The sequence below is a fragment of the Chenopodium quinoa genome, unplaced genomic scaffold (assembly GCF_001683475.1).
Source record: "Chenopodium quinoa cultivar QQ74 unplaced genomic scaffold, ASM168347v1, whole genome shotgun sequence".
NCBI classification, from domain to species: Eukaryota; Viridiplantae; Streptophyta; class Magnoliopsida; order Caryophyllales; family Amaranthaceae; genus Chenopodium; species Chenopodium quinoa.
In genome coordinates, this window is record NW_018745080.1 from 864,629 (window position 1) to 880,391 (window position 15,763).

Sequence of the window (15,763 nt, forward strand, 5' to 3'; positions counted from 1 at the left end):
CCTAGCCAAACAAAGTACACCCCTGATTGCACGGTCTAACTAACTCAAAGCATATCCCTAAAGATTGGGGAAAAAATAAATTAATAAAGTACTCGTATTATTATGAACATATTATTATTAATGTGAACTTATCTTCTTTGGCTGCTTCTTTGGATTCTAGAATTAGAAGAATCAATGTCAAACTTGCGTTGCTCATAATTATTGAAGTTGTACGTCCCTTTACTTTTTGTTAATTAAGAGGATCCATAATTAATGCGCACCAAATTCATTTTTGTACCAATTAATTTTGTGTATTGTTTGCTATTGCTACCCTACCCTATACTGAACTTTGATATTTTTGCAAATCGTACGATGGGTTTTCAACACTATTTATGTACACAATTAAATGTGGGGAAAGTTGGGAATGCTTGTAATTCTGCGTAGTAGTAGTTTATTGATAATGAGATAGGTAAGCAGCTGTGTTCACAATGATCACTCATTTGGTGATTTTAATGAAAAATGGACATGATTAATCTATGACGGTATCGTTTTCATGTTGAATTATTTTCGAAAGAATTTAATATTACGTACAATTTTATTTTGTTTAACAATAATCATACTTTTTTCATAATGAGTTTTTGATTATGATACATCCAATCCTAAACTAAATACGATTTCTTGGTATTAATTTAGGATGGAATATATGACCAAATTATGGTGTTATTAATGTTGATTTATACTAATATTTTATGCAGAGTGCACGCTACCTGTATAATTTTAATGAACTAGAGTGGAGTTACACTTATACATTGTTTGGATTGAGAGAATTGGAAGGTAATGAAGAGAGAAAAGAAGGAATTCATCCTCCCTTCTTTGGATCGTTTGATAGGAGGGAAGGAAATTAGAAGGATTCATTTTCTCTCTCTCTTTAATAAACTAAACCTTCAAATGTTGCAAAGATTTGCAAGGAAAATGTAATTGTTGGGGATTTTAGTGTTTAACATGGGTCACAAAGAAGATTGGAAATGAAAAATTAGAAAAACTTCGAGGCGTGAATAGAATCACTTTTCCAAAAGTATAATTCCGACCTTATACTACAGCCGGGTATCACGGAAGTCACTTAGGAGATACAACGAAGATCAATTACAACTACTTGTAGAATAGTTGCAACACAATATACTCAAGTGTTAATAATTCGTGATGAAGAACAATAATATGCAAAAGGTTTCAAGAGAAAAACTCAAACTGATATCTTGAATCCAAAAATCATCATATATGTAATAATATATATAAAGAACAAAATCACCAAGCAATATTTGAAGAAAACCGTTGATTCAAAGGCCAGCCTCACCCGCACCCTGCTGGGTAGGGCCTCGCTCGACCAGGCGAGCGAAACCAGCAACCCAGAATTAACTGGGTGCTCTCGCGTCACTACTACATTTTTGATCTAATACAACCCCTATTTCCGTTGTATTAGGTGTCAAAAACCGTTGTATTAGACCTAATACAACGGCTAGCAACCGTCACATTTGCTAGGGTTGGATTAGGTCTAATACAACAGCAAAATGGACCTAATCCAACTGATTGGAGCAATCCGTTGGATTAGGGTCCCCTTTTTTTTGGTTAAAATTGAACCTAATACAACGGATTGCTCCCCAATCCGTTGTATTAGGTCTTTCTTTTTCTTTTTATTATTATTATTATTATTATTATTATTATTATTTTTTTTTTTTTTTTTATTTTTTTTTTCCAGTTTTATTATTATTATTAATAATTATTATTTTTTTTTTGTCCAGTTTCAGAAGTCCAGGAACCGATCTAAGATCCAACATGCAATGTCTCATTAGTCTGAGATAATGTACCAAGGATTCAAAGTCTGAGATAGATAATGTAGATCTGAAAAATTGAAAAACGAAAATCGAACGAAAAATTGAAAAATCTGAAAACAAAGATCTGAGAGAACGAAAACTTGAAATATTGAAAACTTGAAAAATCTGAATTATAGAACACTCTTAGCCTTGAAAACTTGAAAAATCTGGAAAAATGAAAATTTGAAAAATCTGAAAAATTAAAAAAAGATAAGAAAAACGAAAAACAAGTAGATTTCAAAAACGAAAAAATCAGAAAAACGAAAAAAAAAAGTAGATCTGAAAAATGAAGAAAGATCATAAAAACGATAAAATAAGACCGAAACGAAAAAAAATCAGAAAAAGGAGATTAGAAAAACGAAAAACAAGTAGATATCAAAAACGAAAAAAATCAGAAAAACGAAAAAAATAGATCTGAAAAATGAAGAAAGATCAGAAAAACGAAAAACAAGTAGATCTCAAAAACGAAAAAAATCAGAAAAACGAAAAAAAAATAAAAGTAGATTTGAAAAATGAAGAAAGATCTAAAAAACGATAAAATAAGACCAAAAACGAAAAAAATATCAGAAAAAGGAAAAAAAAAAATAAAAAAGGAGATCGGAAAAACGAAAAAAAGGGAAAAAGAAAAGAAAAACAAGAAACAATCCATCAATAAAAACGAAAATACCTTATAAACAAGAAACCACAGCTTCAAGAAATGAGATGCCAGAGAGAGAACGAGAGAATGAGAGAGTAGTGGCGAGAGAGGAGAGTAGACTGAGAGAATAGAGGAGAGAGAGAAGGTTTGAGAGAAAGAGAAAAAAAAAAAAAGAATGAGTTTGAGAGAGAAAGGGGGTTCGAGAGATATCAGAGAAAAAAAAAACAAGTTTGAGAGAGAAAGGGAGGGCCGAAGAAAAAAAAGCCCAAACTAATATCTAGTTGCCAACTGTTTGAGGTCTAATACAACGGTTGCCTCAATCCGTTGTATTAGACTGCTCAATCCATTGTATTAGCTCATCTAATACAACGGATGAATTTATCTAATACAACGGTTAGTATAAACCGTTGTATTAGACCTATTTTCGTATAAACCGTTGCATTAGCCTAGTCTAATACAACGGTATGAAATTAGCCGTTGTATTAGCTAATTTTGTACCGTTGTATTAGATAAAAAATTGTAGTAGTGCGTGGTCGCGCCCTGCAGAGCAAGAGTGGCCCGAACGATAGGGGTGGCAATTCGGGTTAGCAAGTCGGGTTTGGGTCAGATTTTGGGTCAATTTCGGGTTGTGCTTAGAAACTATCAAAAATAGTGTAAAACTTAATATTATTACGAAATATGAACTTTGGGTCAAATCGGGCCGAATTCGGGTTGTTCGGGTCGGGTCGGGTTCAGGTTTCTCTCATGAACTTCGGGTCGGGTCAAGGATTGCTAGACCTATCGACCGAGCGGTGCAGCAACGTTCATCTTCTTCGTTCTCACTTGCTCGGATTGGGCGGTAGAGCAGCTTAATCCAAGCATGTTCTCGCGTCCGGCGGGCGGGCACAGTCCTAACCGGGCGGCATGCTTCTTCTCTAAATCGAGACTTTCTTTGCTTTAATACTTGTTTAATTAATTGCTCCTTATCCTAAGCAAATTAATTAAACACCATAAATTTTGTCACCAATACTTTAAATTATTCAACAGTAACCTTACCTTCTCTTTCCCCTTCCGTTCACCCCCTTCCTTCTTCTTCATTCCCTGCTCTTACTCTTCCATTTTGCTATACAAACAGACCGTTAATAATCTTTGTCTTGGTTGAATTACTCCCTAGATTGTTTGAACAATTATCTAGAAGTGTTGATATTAAAGGTGTCAAAACATGACCCAACCCGAAAAATACCTAATTTAGATTTCAACTCGCATGAATACAATAATTTAGCATGACTCAATTAAATTTGAAATAGATTGACCCGAACTTATCGAACCCGACCCAATTTAATATTGCCATTTTTCTGTATTAGAGATGTGTTGGATTATCTACATGACCAAATTAGTGCGTTACATAATTTTTATGGATATGGGTTGCTAAGATAGTCTTTGACACATGCTTACTCTTCCTTATCTACCTCTAGCCTTTTAAAGTGTGGTGAGATGAAGATAGTTGCTAGCACCGTTTGTTGCACATAAAATTGTTTAATCAAAACAATTAGTTACACATTACTCCATTTTTTGCATTGGAAATTTATAAGCCTAGTGCTAGCTTCTTAGGTAAGGCGAGATAAGGGAATCATAACTCAATAAAAAAATTTTGTACGAAACATAATATAATCATAAGAATTGAACCTTTATCTTTTTATGAACAAATAATTTTGAATTTGTACTCTAAACAATAACTTTTTTTAATGACAAAATTTTCAATTTCAATAAAAGATACTCCACAATTAAATGTGCATAGGTATTTAAAACTCGCAGTGTTATAAATTTATAATCCTCAACAAAACTATTACAAATTGAATAAAATTAATACACCATTACCGAACTACAAGTCTAGTATCTTTACACTGTGGAAAACTTAACTTTAACTTGTCACACCAAAGTAGAGCAAGATGAAGTTGAAGGATCATATAATGCAGGAAGCAAAAACTGCTTCTTGTTAACTCCATTGGCATTATAGCTAGCACCAGTAGTCGGGTTCACCAAAAGGGACCCGGCATAACCCGGGTACGCCCCTTTACCGTATACACCGGGGCAAGCCGAAGCAGCCTCAAGTGGGGCTTCCTTTGGGTCTTGGAAGTACCCGTTTCCATACGGGTTCGTCACGGTCCCGGCTAATAAGGAGGCCAAGTTGATCACCATACCGTCAAGGCCGACATCGTTGTTGGGTGCAACCAATGGTTGGCTTTGCGGGCCGTAGATGGGCTGGTGGAAGGGCCAAGCGCATTGGCCCGGGCATTGGGTCTCGGAGTTGCCAACCTAAATGTAGGTGGATTTTTGGGAGGTACTTTTGGAAATGTAGGATGATCCGTGGGTTCCACATCGGCTTCTACAGAACCCTTCTACTGCCACGTCGGATGCGGTTAATATTATGTTGACTGCGTCGACTTGTTGACCGGATTTGGTGGCTAGCTCTACAAGGTGCTTGTTGGTTAGGGACTTGCCTAGGGGGTATGTCTCATCTATGACTTGCTTGCCTAGGGAAAGGGAGAAGGTGGAAGTGGGCTTCTTGGGATCGGCGAGGCGGTGATACTTGCCAATGGAATTCCACCACATGGCGACTGATGGTTGGGCTTCATGTTGGGAGGATGATAGTGAGGTGATAAAGGCAGATATAATAATACGTTGGGCGGATTTAAATTGACTGTACCATATAAGGTTGATCATAATTTTACCGTTATGGAGAGAACCCTTGTGGTATTGGAAGGCCATCGGCTCAGTCGAGTCACTAGCCGCCTCGCTGCCAAAGAAAAGCCCAGGAGGGAAAGAAAAAGAGCAAGGTACAAAGTTTTGAAGTGTAAGGATGCCATGGATTATACAAAATGTCACTTTTTGGATAAAATGTTTTCGGTAAGATAGTAAGATAGAATGAGAGAGTTGAGGGATGAATAATATGGTAAAGGAGGATGGTATGAATAAGTATTAGCGCATAGCACCTATGTGCTTAGAAAGTGTATAGGATGTCATGGTTTTCTAGTAGTACAATTCAAAGTACAAAACGTACGTACCACTTTGATTAAATGTACCCATGTGATTTCAGTGGTACATTTTCGGAGTATTAAATGTAACACTATCACAGTTAAGTGGAATATTCAAGTTTTCTAATGCCTGGAGTAAATTACGCTTCTGCCCTCCTATACACTTCGTTTGTCAATAGGTGATATGCGCTGATATGCACTCTTACCAGCAAATTTCCTAATATTCCTATTTTTGACACACTATATACCATCCGAATGCATATTAGCGCATAGCAACTATTGACAAACGAGGTGTATAGGAGGGCAAAAGCGTAATTTATTAGGTATTAGAAAACTTGAATATTCCACTTAACTGTGCTAGTGGTACATTTAATACTCCGAAAATGTACCACTGAAATCACATGGGTACATTTAATCAAAGTGGTACGTACGTTTTGTACTTTAAATTGTACCACTAGAAAATCAGTGTCATCCTATACACTTTCTAAGCACATAGGTGCTATGCGCTAATACTTATTCAAGAAAGAAGTGAAGAAATAACGTAATGCTACTAATAGTGTAGTAGTAGTACCAACTAGTGGGCATAACTGCTGTAATAAAGTAATACCGTGTTTTGTTTAATGGTTTTGAAGTAGTGAAAATGACATGGACCCAAAAAAAAAGATGAGATCACTTAAAGAAAAATGGCCAGCTGGGCCAGCTCTAATGCAGCTAGTGAAAGGTTTACTTGAGGATGGTTTCATGCTGCCAACACGCTTAGCTGGTTAGGTGCGTGGTGAGGTAAACGTTTCATACAAGTTAATGGGTTAGCAGCAGTCAGTTCCTGCTATACCAGTATGCCACTTTAAATTTTCGTCTACAAATTAAGTAGTACTTGTATTTGTTTGATTGATATTACAAATTACGGAGTAAATTTTCATAAGAAGTTGTATTTTATGGAGAGTTTTTTCTCTAATAATCTTATTAATATCCTGTACGTACTAGCCTGAATCGAAAGAAAATTTGACCATATACAATTTCGACAAGATATCACCGTAAAATGTGAAAATGTGAAAGATCAACTGATTAAGGCCTCGCATTCTTTTGAACTGAAATATGTCAAATTGAATTAAATTGAAGCGAACTTAAGGTCTGAACTGAACTGAAATGACCTAAACTAGACTGAGATTAACTGAACTAAATATTAAATTTCATAATAATTCTTTGACAATATGAAATACTCTGTACTACATAACTCACAATACAGTAGTCACAACTCGGAACTTGTTAACAAAATTCCACTATCTGTAAATAGTTCAAATCTTTATTGGTGATAAGGATTTTTTAATGTTTTATTTCTGTTTGACTTCAAATTAAATCAATAAACAATCTAAATACGACTACAATCGAATGCCTCTAATTGAACCTAAACCTTAATTACAAAAGGTAGCATAAGTTAAATAAGCAGGCGTTGACTATAGAGATGAGAATGAGCCTTCCCGTGGTTGACCCTTCCCGGGTTAATTCATGAATAGAGGTCCACGTGGTGGAAGTAGGTCAAACTGATTGTGCCACCGGGATAAATATTTGATTGCTCAGGCTCGCTTATCCAAATTCGAGGTCATAATATTGATCTGTTTTAAAGTGACACTAAGCAATTACTACGGCAGCTAGACCACCAACTCATATTCATTCTACTTCTCTCCTCCACGTACATCCTTTTTCTTCTTGTTCAGTGAATATTCTTCATTATACTTGAAGGTGTATTTTGGTGGCACGTGTAACCCTTACTAATTACCTAAACATGGCACATTTGCCACTCGCTTCATCTTTATCGTACGCACAATGTAGTATACCATGCAGTTAATTATCAATATAATACAATGATTAAATTAAAAAGTACTCTATATGTTCAATAAATTATGATTCTATGTACTCCGTTGTCTCCGGCCGTATATCATCATAAGTTTAAAAGCTAATTTGTATTTGGTAATTTATATATTAGATTTATTGTTTATTATGTTATAAAGATAGTTAGGTGTAACTAACTCATGTATAAATAGTGTATACTCTTAATGATGATGCACCGACTTCATTTCTACATTTTTACACTATAATAAAATTTCTCTCCAATTTTCTTCTCTTTTCTCTCTACAATTTCTATATGGTATCAGAGCTGAATCTCACTCGAGATTAGGGTTCTTAATTTCTTGATTGAATTTTTTTAATCATATCTGTTTTCCGCTGGTTTGTTGTTGTTCGATTGCGAAAGTTTCTTGCGATTGCGAAGTTTTCTTGCATATCTTGAACATTTGGTGATATTTTCTGAGTGTTTGATTACGTTTTCCGTAATCAAATTTGTGTTGTCATTCTACGATTGCGATTTCTTGAAATCTTGAAGATATTTGCTATTTTATTAGTGGCATTTGAGAGTAATGGTGATGCGAATGCTTAAACGAACTCGAATTCTTCTGGAGGTAATCTAGATTTTCTTTTCATTGCGAATTCTGATAATCCTACTGCTTCTCTAGTAGCTGTTCAATTTTCTTGTCAGAATTTCATTAGATCGAGTCGTAGTGTGAAGTGTGCTTTGATTGCGAAGAATAAGGTTGGTTTTATCACTGGTTCATTGAAGAAACCTAATGATAATCATAAGGATTATCCTAGATGGAAGAGAGTTGATTATATGGATGTTAGCTTGATTTTGAGCTCCATGACTGTTGATATTGCTGATGATTTTGCATACATTGAGTCTTCTGTTGAATTATGGAGTGAATTGCAGGAACGTTTTGGTCAATCTAATGGTCCTTTGATCTATCAGTTGAAGAAAGAAATTGATGCTCTAAAGCAAGAAAATATGACGATTATTTCTTATTATGGCAAAATTAAGAAGTTGTGGGATGAGTTGCAAAGTCTGAAGGCATTCCCTGTGTGTACATGTGGTGCACTATCTTCTTGTACTTGTCAATTTCTTAAGAAACTTGCTGATCTTGAAGCTAAAGATAAGCTGATGCAGTTTTTGTTGGGTTTGAATAGTGGCTTTGATTCTACTATTACAAACATTCTTTCAATCACTACAAGAAAACAGCTTGATTTCGACGTAATTTTCCCGTCGGAATCAAGCCTTCCGACGGAATTCCGTTGGAAGATGTCTGTCGGAGCACCCCTTGTCGGAAATTCGGCCTTTTCCGGCGGAAATTCCGTCGGAAGAGGTGATTCCGACGGATCTAATTCTGCCGGCGCCGATTTTGACTTTAATTGAAATTCTGTCGGCGCCGATTTTGACTTTAATTGAAATTCCGTCGCAATTTTCCGACGGAAAATTCCATCGGAGGTGGATTAGCTTCTGACGGAAATTTCCGTTGGAAGAGGAATATTCCATCGGAAAAGGAATATTCCGACGAAAATTTCCGTCGTAAAAGTCAATTAAAAAAAAAAAAAAAAAAAAACCAGACCCCCACCCTGCCCAGACCAGCCCCCCACCCTGCCCAGACCAGCCCCCCACCCCCAGCCCCCCTAACTACCCACTCACACCACCACCAACCCACCCCACCCCACTCCCTGACTTTCCACATCACCACTGCCCCTCTACCCCCCTCCCCCTAAACCGTACCACCAACCCACACCACCCACCTTAACCAACCAGTCCCCCTAACTCATACCACCAACCCACACCACCCACCTTAACCAACCAGTCCCCCTAACTCATACCACCAACCCACACCACCCACCTTAACCAACCAGTCCCCCTAACCCGTACCACCACCCCACACCAACCCACAACCACCTCCAAAAATTAATAACACGTTTATATATTCATTTTATATGTTATATTTGCAGGTTTTTATCATGTTTTCTACATACTTTTAATCTTTTAGAGCTATTATTCTTTATATTTCGATATTGCTCTCCTTGGTTTGTTTTATTTTGATTTTTGTAGGAATTGGGCTAGATTTGCTAGAGGTCTGCTTTGATCGTGATTCGACTTGTTAAAGGGAGAAATTTACATACAATAATGGACATGGCAGCCACCTCCACGGCTTGCCTGTGGGCATACAACACTCTCCACGGCCATCCTGTGGCCAACTCGTTTTCACATGGCAAAGAGCAGCTATGGCAGCCTTCTCCACGGCCTGCCTGTGGTCGAACACGGCTCTCCACAGCCTACCCGTGGTGGCTCTTAATTGCTGCGTTTTAGGCCCTTAATTATGTTAATTTAGAGTCCTAAGCCCACTAAAATTCCTAGGATATATATAAACTAATAACAAGATAGAAAAGGGTGACTTTTATCATCACAATTATTCTAATTTATACGTTGGTTTTTCTTCTTGTTCTTCCAACTTTGTTCCATTGAAGATTAATTCAAGTTCTCCATTTATTCAAGTATTTCTTCTTCTCTTTATTTCTTATTATTATTGTTATGATGTTTTCTTTTGTTAATTATTTCGTTTATTTAATCAACATGTGTGAGTAGTTTTATAATCTAGGGTTAGGTTGAACCCTAATATGGATTAATACGTTGTTTGATTCTCAATCCCATATCTAATTAATTTATAATTCCTCTTTATTAGGTTGGTTTTATTATCAATGATTAACTAGAAATAGTATTATTGAATGTGATTAGGTTTACAATGAAAATTGATTCTTAATCGATTTTAGAACCCTAATTAAAAGTAAGAATCTTTATGCATGAAAATAGCTAATTATTCTTGCTAGGACTTATGGGATGTCGTTCTTAATGTCTTTAATATGTATGACTCCATGAAAATAGGTATGATTGCATATTAGGGAAGCTATTAGTTGATCGAAAGAAACTCTTAGTATTTGTTGTAGGGAGCACCCGTCCTGTGGAATATCTATTGATTTGATTGTGGGAAAGGGATTATTTTGACGTATTGATCTATATTAGTGGGGATTCCTAATTCTAGGTGTTTTTAGTTTATATTAATCTTCGTGTTAATTTGTTTTCTTAATATTCCGTAGTTAGTAGTTAATACTCTTCATCATTGAATTTGTTACTTGCTTAGTAATAACTTGAGTCTAAATAGTTATAGGTGAACCATAGTCTCTGTGGGATCGACCCTGACTTACCCTACTACATAGTTAGGAGGATTAGTTAGGTTATTTTTGCTAGGTGTGCGACCGCCTATCAAAAATCGCCACCCACCACCAACCCACACACCACAAACGCACACACAACCACTTTACACGCAAAAAATAAAAAATAAAAAACAAAGAAAAAAAACGCAAATCGCAAAATTAAATAACAAAACATACCTCATTAATTGAAATGGAGTCGAATTTAACCACAAGAACGGTTTAACAAGGCCAAATTCGGTCATTAAAAGTCTAGATCTAGGCTTTTAATGGTCGAATTTGGCCTAAAAAACCACCAAGATCGACGTTGGGCATAGTGGTGGTACGGTGGTGTTGGTTGCGGCGAGAAGGAGGGGAAAGAAATTAAATCACGTTGGTGTGAGAATGAAGGAGGGTGAGAAGGAGGGGAAATAATTCAGAGAAGAAGGAGGCGAGAAAGAGGAAAGAAGGAGAGGAGAGAGAAGGAGAAAAGATTCAGAGAATTGCATAGAGGAAGGAGAAGAGAAGAAGAGAAAGAAAGAGAGGGGAAAGAGGCGGAGAAAGAGGGGAAAGTAATAAGCGGGAAACTTAGGGTTTTTTTATATAAATAATTACTTTTATTCCGACGGAATATTTCGTCGGAAACTTCAGTCGGATTTAAATTCCGCCGGAAAAATAATTTTCCGAGGGAATATTCCGTCGAAAACTTCCGACGGATTGTTTTTCCGCCGGAAAAGTAATTTTGCGACGGAATATTCCGTCGGAAACCTTTATATTCCAACGGATTTTAATTCCGTCGAAAAGTTCCGACGGAATAAAAATCCATCGGAACTTCTGAGTTTTCCGACGGAATTTAGTGTTCGTCGGAAACAGTCCGTCGGAAATCAGCCTATTTCTAGTATTGGATGGATCCACTTCCTACTCTTAATAGAGCATTTTCTATTGCACAACAAGTTGAGAAACACAAGGAGGTTAGTGGCAGTGTTGAGAACATTTCTTAGAGTAGTGCTATGGCTGCTCAAAGAGTTCAGTGGAATAATAATCAGAGGTTTTATCCTCGAAATAATAATAATTAACAAGTTAAGAAAGATTGAAAGAAGGAGAAGTATAACAGGAAATGTGAATATTGTAAAGGGAAGGGTCATACTGTGGATTCTTGCTTTGAATTGCATGGTTATCCTGACTGGTATAATGCACTTAAGGCTGCCAAGAATCCTAGTAATGGTCAGGAGATTGTTGCTAATGTCAATGCTGATCAAGGTCAGGAAGATCCTTTGTTTGTGGACAACAGTCATAATGTTGGAGCTTGTGGAATTGATTTTGATATGTTGAGTGTGATTTGTCAAGAAGTAATGAAGATTATGAAAGTGAAGCAGGCTGCTAGAGAGTCTGGCTTGTCATATGCAAATTTTGCAGGTACTGAAACTTATTCCTTTAATTGTTCTATGAGTAATTCTGGAGGTGCTTGTCTATGGATTGTCGATTCTAGTGCATGTGATCATATGATTTTTGATGAATCATTGATTGTGAATAAGAAGAAGCTCAGTAAACCTGTTAGAGTATGTTTACCTGATGGGACTTTTAAGTATGTTGATTTGGTTGGTTCAGTTGGATTGAATGAAAAGATAGTGTTGCATGATGCTATGCTAGTAGAAGGATTTAAGCATAATTTGTTATCAATTGGAAGATTGATTGATCAGACTGGTGTTAAGGTTTTCTTTACTAGAAATTGTTGCTGTTTTCAGGACCTTTCTAGTGTAGAGGTGATTGGATATGGACTAAGGCAAGGAGGATTGTATTACTTCTCAAGTATTGAGGTAATATCTGATGTTGCAGGTGATAATAATGTTGTAGGGTGTAATAATGTTGAATATGGTGATAGTACAGGATAAAATACTGTATTGTCTAATCAGACTAGCACTAGTATCTGTAACAAAGGTAGAGCTGGTGTTACTGTTGATTTGTTTCATGCTAGATTAGGGCATGTTTCTTTGTCCAAAATGAATCATGTTGATGTTTTTTATTGTTCTGGAATAAGTGAATATAATTGTGATGTGTGTTTACATTCTAAACATCATAATTTGCCTTCTCCTGTGAGTGATAGTAGAGCTGATGGAGTATTTGACTTGGTTCACATTGATTTGTGGGGTCCTTATAAAATTAAGGCTCTTAATGGAGCTTCTTATTTTCTTACTATACTTGATGATCATAGTAGGGTTACATGGACTTCTCTTTTACATAACAAGATGCAAGTTCAAAAGACTGTAGCTGGTTTTTTAGCTATAGTAGAAACACAGTTTTAGAAAAGGGTGAAAGTGATCAGGTCTACCAATGGGATTGAATTGGTGAAAGAGTATTGTTTAGAAATATTTGCTGCTTAAGGAATTTGCGTCTGAAAAGTGTTGCTAAGGTGCCTTAGCAGAATAAGAGAGTTGAGAGAAAACATAGGCATTCACTTGAGATCTCTATAGCTATAAGGTTTCATGCTGGTTTGCCTAGGAAGTTTTGGGGTGAATGCTTGTTGTCAGCTACTCACTTGATTAATAAACTTCCTTCTAAGGTGTTGAATTGGAAATCTCCTTATGAAATCTTTTTCAAGAAACCTCCTGGTTATGATGAACTCAGAGTTGTTGGTTGTCTTTGTTATGCATACAATTTGTCTACTAACAAAGATAAATTTGACTCGAGGGATATAATTTTTTTTTTCTAGGCTATCCTTTTGGTCAAAAGGCTTTCAAACTGTATGATATAAATTCTCATACAAGATTTGTTTCTAGGGATGTGATTTTCTTTGAGAATGTTTTCCCTTTCCAATCTGATATTCAGAAAGTTTCTGAGTGTCTTGTTCCTATTCCTCATCAGATTGTTGACTTTAGTTCTAAAAGTGTGATATTGCCTTCTGTCACACCTCAAAATTCAAATAATTTATCTTATAATGATGTTGATCCTAATCATAGTCAGTCATCTTTCATACAACCTACTTTTGTTTCTGATTCATCAGAAAATAGTTCTGACTCTATTGATTCAGCTTCTTTAGTTCCTCATCCTGATTTTGTTGAACAAAATACTTTAAGACGTTCTTCTAGACCTATAAAACCTTCATGTCAATATAAGGATTTTAAAACCACTTATATGCCTCATAGAGATATCTCTTCAAAACAGTCAGAGTCTTTTAATGTCAATTCATGCAAAGTTGTAGAGCCTGATAGTTACAATCAGGCAAAGAAGGATCATAATTGGGTTGTTGCTATGGAAAAGGAACTGAAGGCTCTAAAAGACAATGAAACCTGGGATTTGGTTTTCTTACCTAATGGTAAAAAGGCTATAGGGTCTAAATGGATATATAAAGTGAAGTTGAATCCTGATGGCTCTATAGAAAGATACAAAGCAAGATTGGTTGTTATTGGTTATCAACAGATAGAAGGGCAAGATTTCAACCAAACTTTCTCTCCGGTTGCTAAATTGGCTAGTGTGAGAATTGTGATTGCTCTTGTTACAATTAATAATTGGCCATTATGTCAATTGGATGTGAATAATGCATTTTTGCACGGATTTCTAGATGAAGAAGTGTACATGTTACCACCTGCTCGTTATGACAAGGCAAAACCTAGTCAAGTGTGCAAGCTCAAAAGGTCAATTTATGGCCTGAAACAGGCTTCTAGACAATGGAACAAGGAGTTAAACAAGTTGTTGAAGTCTCTTGGTTTTATACAGTCCACACAAGATTATTCTTTGTTTACTAGACAAAAGAATAATGAATTCTGGTGATTCTAGTATATGTAGATTACATGCTGCTGACTAGAACTTCAGTTTCTCATATTAATGAAGTAAAGAAGGCTCTAGATGAAGCTTTCACAATCAAGGATTTGGGGGAGTTGAAATATTTCCTTGGGATTGAGATTTCAAGGAACACTAAGGGTACTTTCTTGTCACAAAAGAAGTACATAAGGGATATTATTTCTGATGTTGGAATGGAGGATTGCATTCCTGTTGCTGCTCCCTTACCTACTGGTCTTAAACTCTCAACAGAAGTTGGAGAATTATTGAAGACTCCTGATACATACAAAATACTATTGGGAAGGTTGTTATACCTGCAAATAACTAAGCCTGATCTTTCCTATGTTGTACAACATTTAAGTCAATTTATACATGCTCCCAGATCGCCTCATCTTAGAGTTGCCCTGCATGTGGTAAAGTACCTAAAAGGTACTTTGAACATAGGATTATGGTATAGTGTAGATTCAGATTTGACAGTCAAAGCTTACAGTGATGAAGACTGGAATGGATGTCAGTTTAGCAGCAGATCCTTGAGTGCCTATACTGTCTTTCTTGGATCAAACTTGGTGTCTTGGAAGACCAAGAAACAACGGTTAGTCAGTAAATCCTCTGCAGAGCAGAGTATGGAAGCATGTCTGTGACTGCTAGTGAACTTGTATGGGTACATGGTTTGCTTGAGGATTTAAAAGTGCAAGTTCAGTTTCCTGTGACTCTTTACTGTGATAATATCTCAGCCAAACAACTTGCTCAGAATCCCATGTATCATGAGAAGTCAAAGCATTTGAAGAGGGATATGCATTATGTTAGAGAACAGGTTGAAGATGGTTTTCTGCAAACTGCTCATGTTTCTTCTGACAAGCAGCTGGCAGATGTTCTTACTAATCCTTTGGCTTCAACGCAACACTGGTCTTTGATTTCCAAGTTTGGACTATTGGATCAATGTCCAACTTGAAGGGGGAGTATTAGATTTATTAGATTTATTAGATTTATTGTTTATTATTTTATAAAGTTAGTTAGGTGTAACTAACTCATGTATAAATAGTGTATACTCATAATGATGATGCACCAACTTCATTTCTATATTTTTACACTATAATAAAATTTTCTCTCCAATTTTCTTCTCTCTCTCTCTCTCTCTCTACAATTTCTATATTATACTAGTACATACTATAAAATTTCTTAATTGCTTTACTAATCATATAAAATTAAATACTCAGTAACAAATAAATTACTTACTAAATATGTGTAATAAAATAAAAGTACAATAAAATGGGAAGAATTTCATCAAATGAAGGAGTTTTTAAGAATAATAAGCTACTCATTTCCAAAAAAAAAAATTAATTGGTATCATATACGATGAATAAAAAATAATTTAAGTATAAGTATATCTTTATTTTATAATTTAAAAATCATAAATTCTTGTACTTGATTTT

At 35.9% G+C, this 15,763-nt stretch overlaps 1 protein-coding gene and 1 pseudogene across 1 annotated transcript; one reads left to right on the forward strand and one right to left on the reverse strand.

Moving 5' to 3' along the window:
* Positions 1 to 4,269: 4,269 nt before the first annotated feature.
* Positions 4,270 to 5,723, reverse strand: LOC110709610 (annotated as a pseudogene).
* Positions 5,724 to 14,341: 8,618 nt separating this feature from the next.
* LOC110709564 (uncharacterized mitochondrial protein AtMg00810-like) lies at positions 14,342 to 15,282 on the forward strand. Its single transcript, XM_021887780.1, has 2 exons — positions 14,342 to 14,963; positions 15,065 to 15,282. Exons 1-2 carry the CDS (start codon positions 14,342 to 14,344, stop codon positions 15,280 to 15,282), a joined length of 840 nt encoding a protein of 279 aa, XP_021743472.1.
* The last annotated feature ends 481 nt before the right edge of the window (positions 15,283 to 15,763 follow it).

Coding starts and splice junctions, on each gene's coding strand:
- LOC110709564 (XM_021887780.1), top strand. CDS start 14,342: ATGCTGCTGACTAGAACTTCAGTTTCTCATATTAATGAAGTAAAGAAG. Junction 14,964..15,064: donor AGAGCAGAGTATGGAAGCAT/GTCTGTGACTGC, acceptor ATAATATCTCAG/CCAAACAACTTGCTCAGAAT.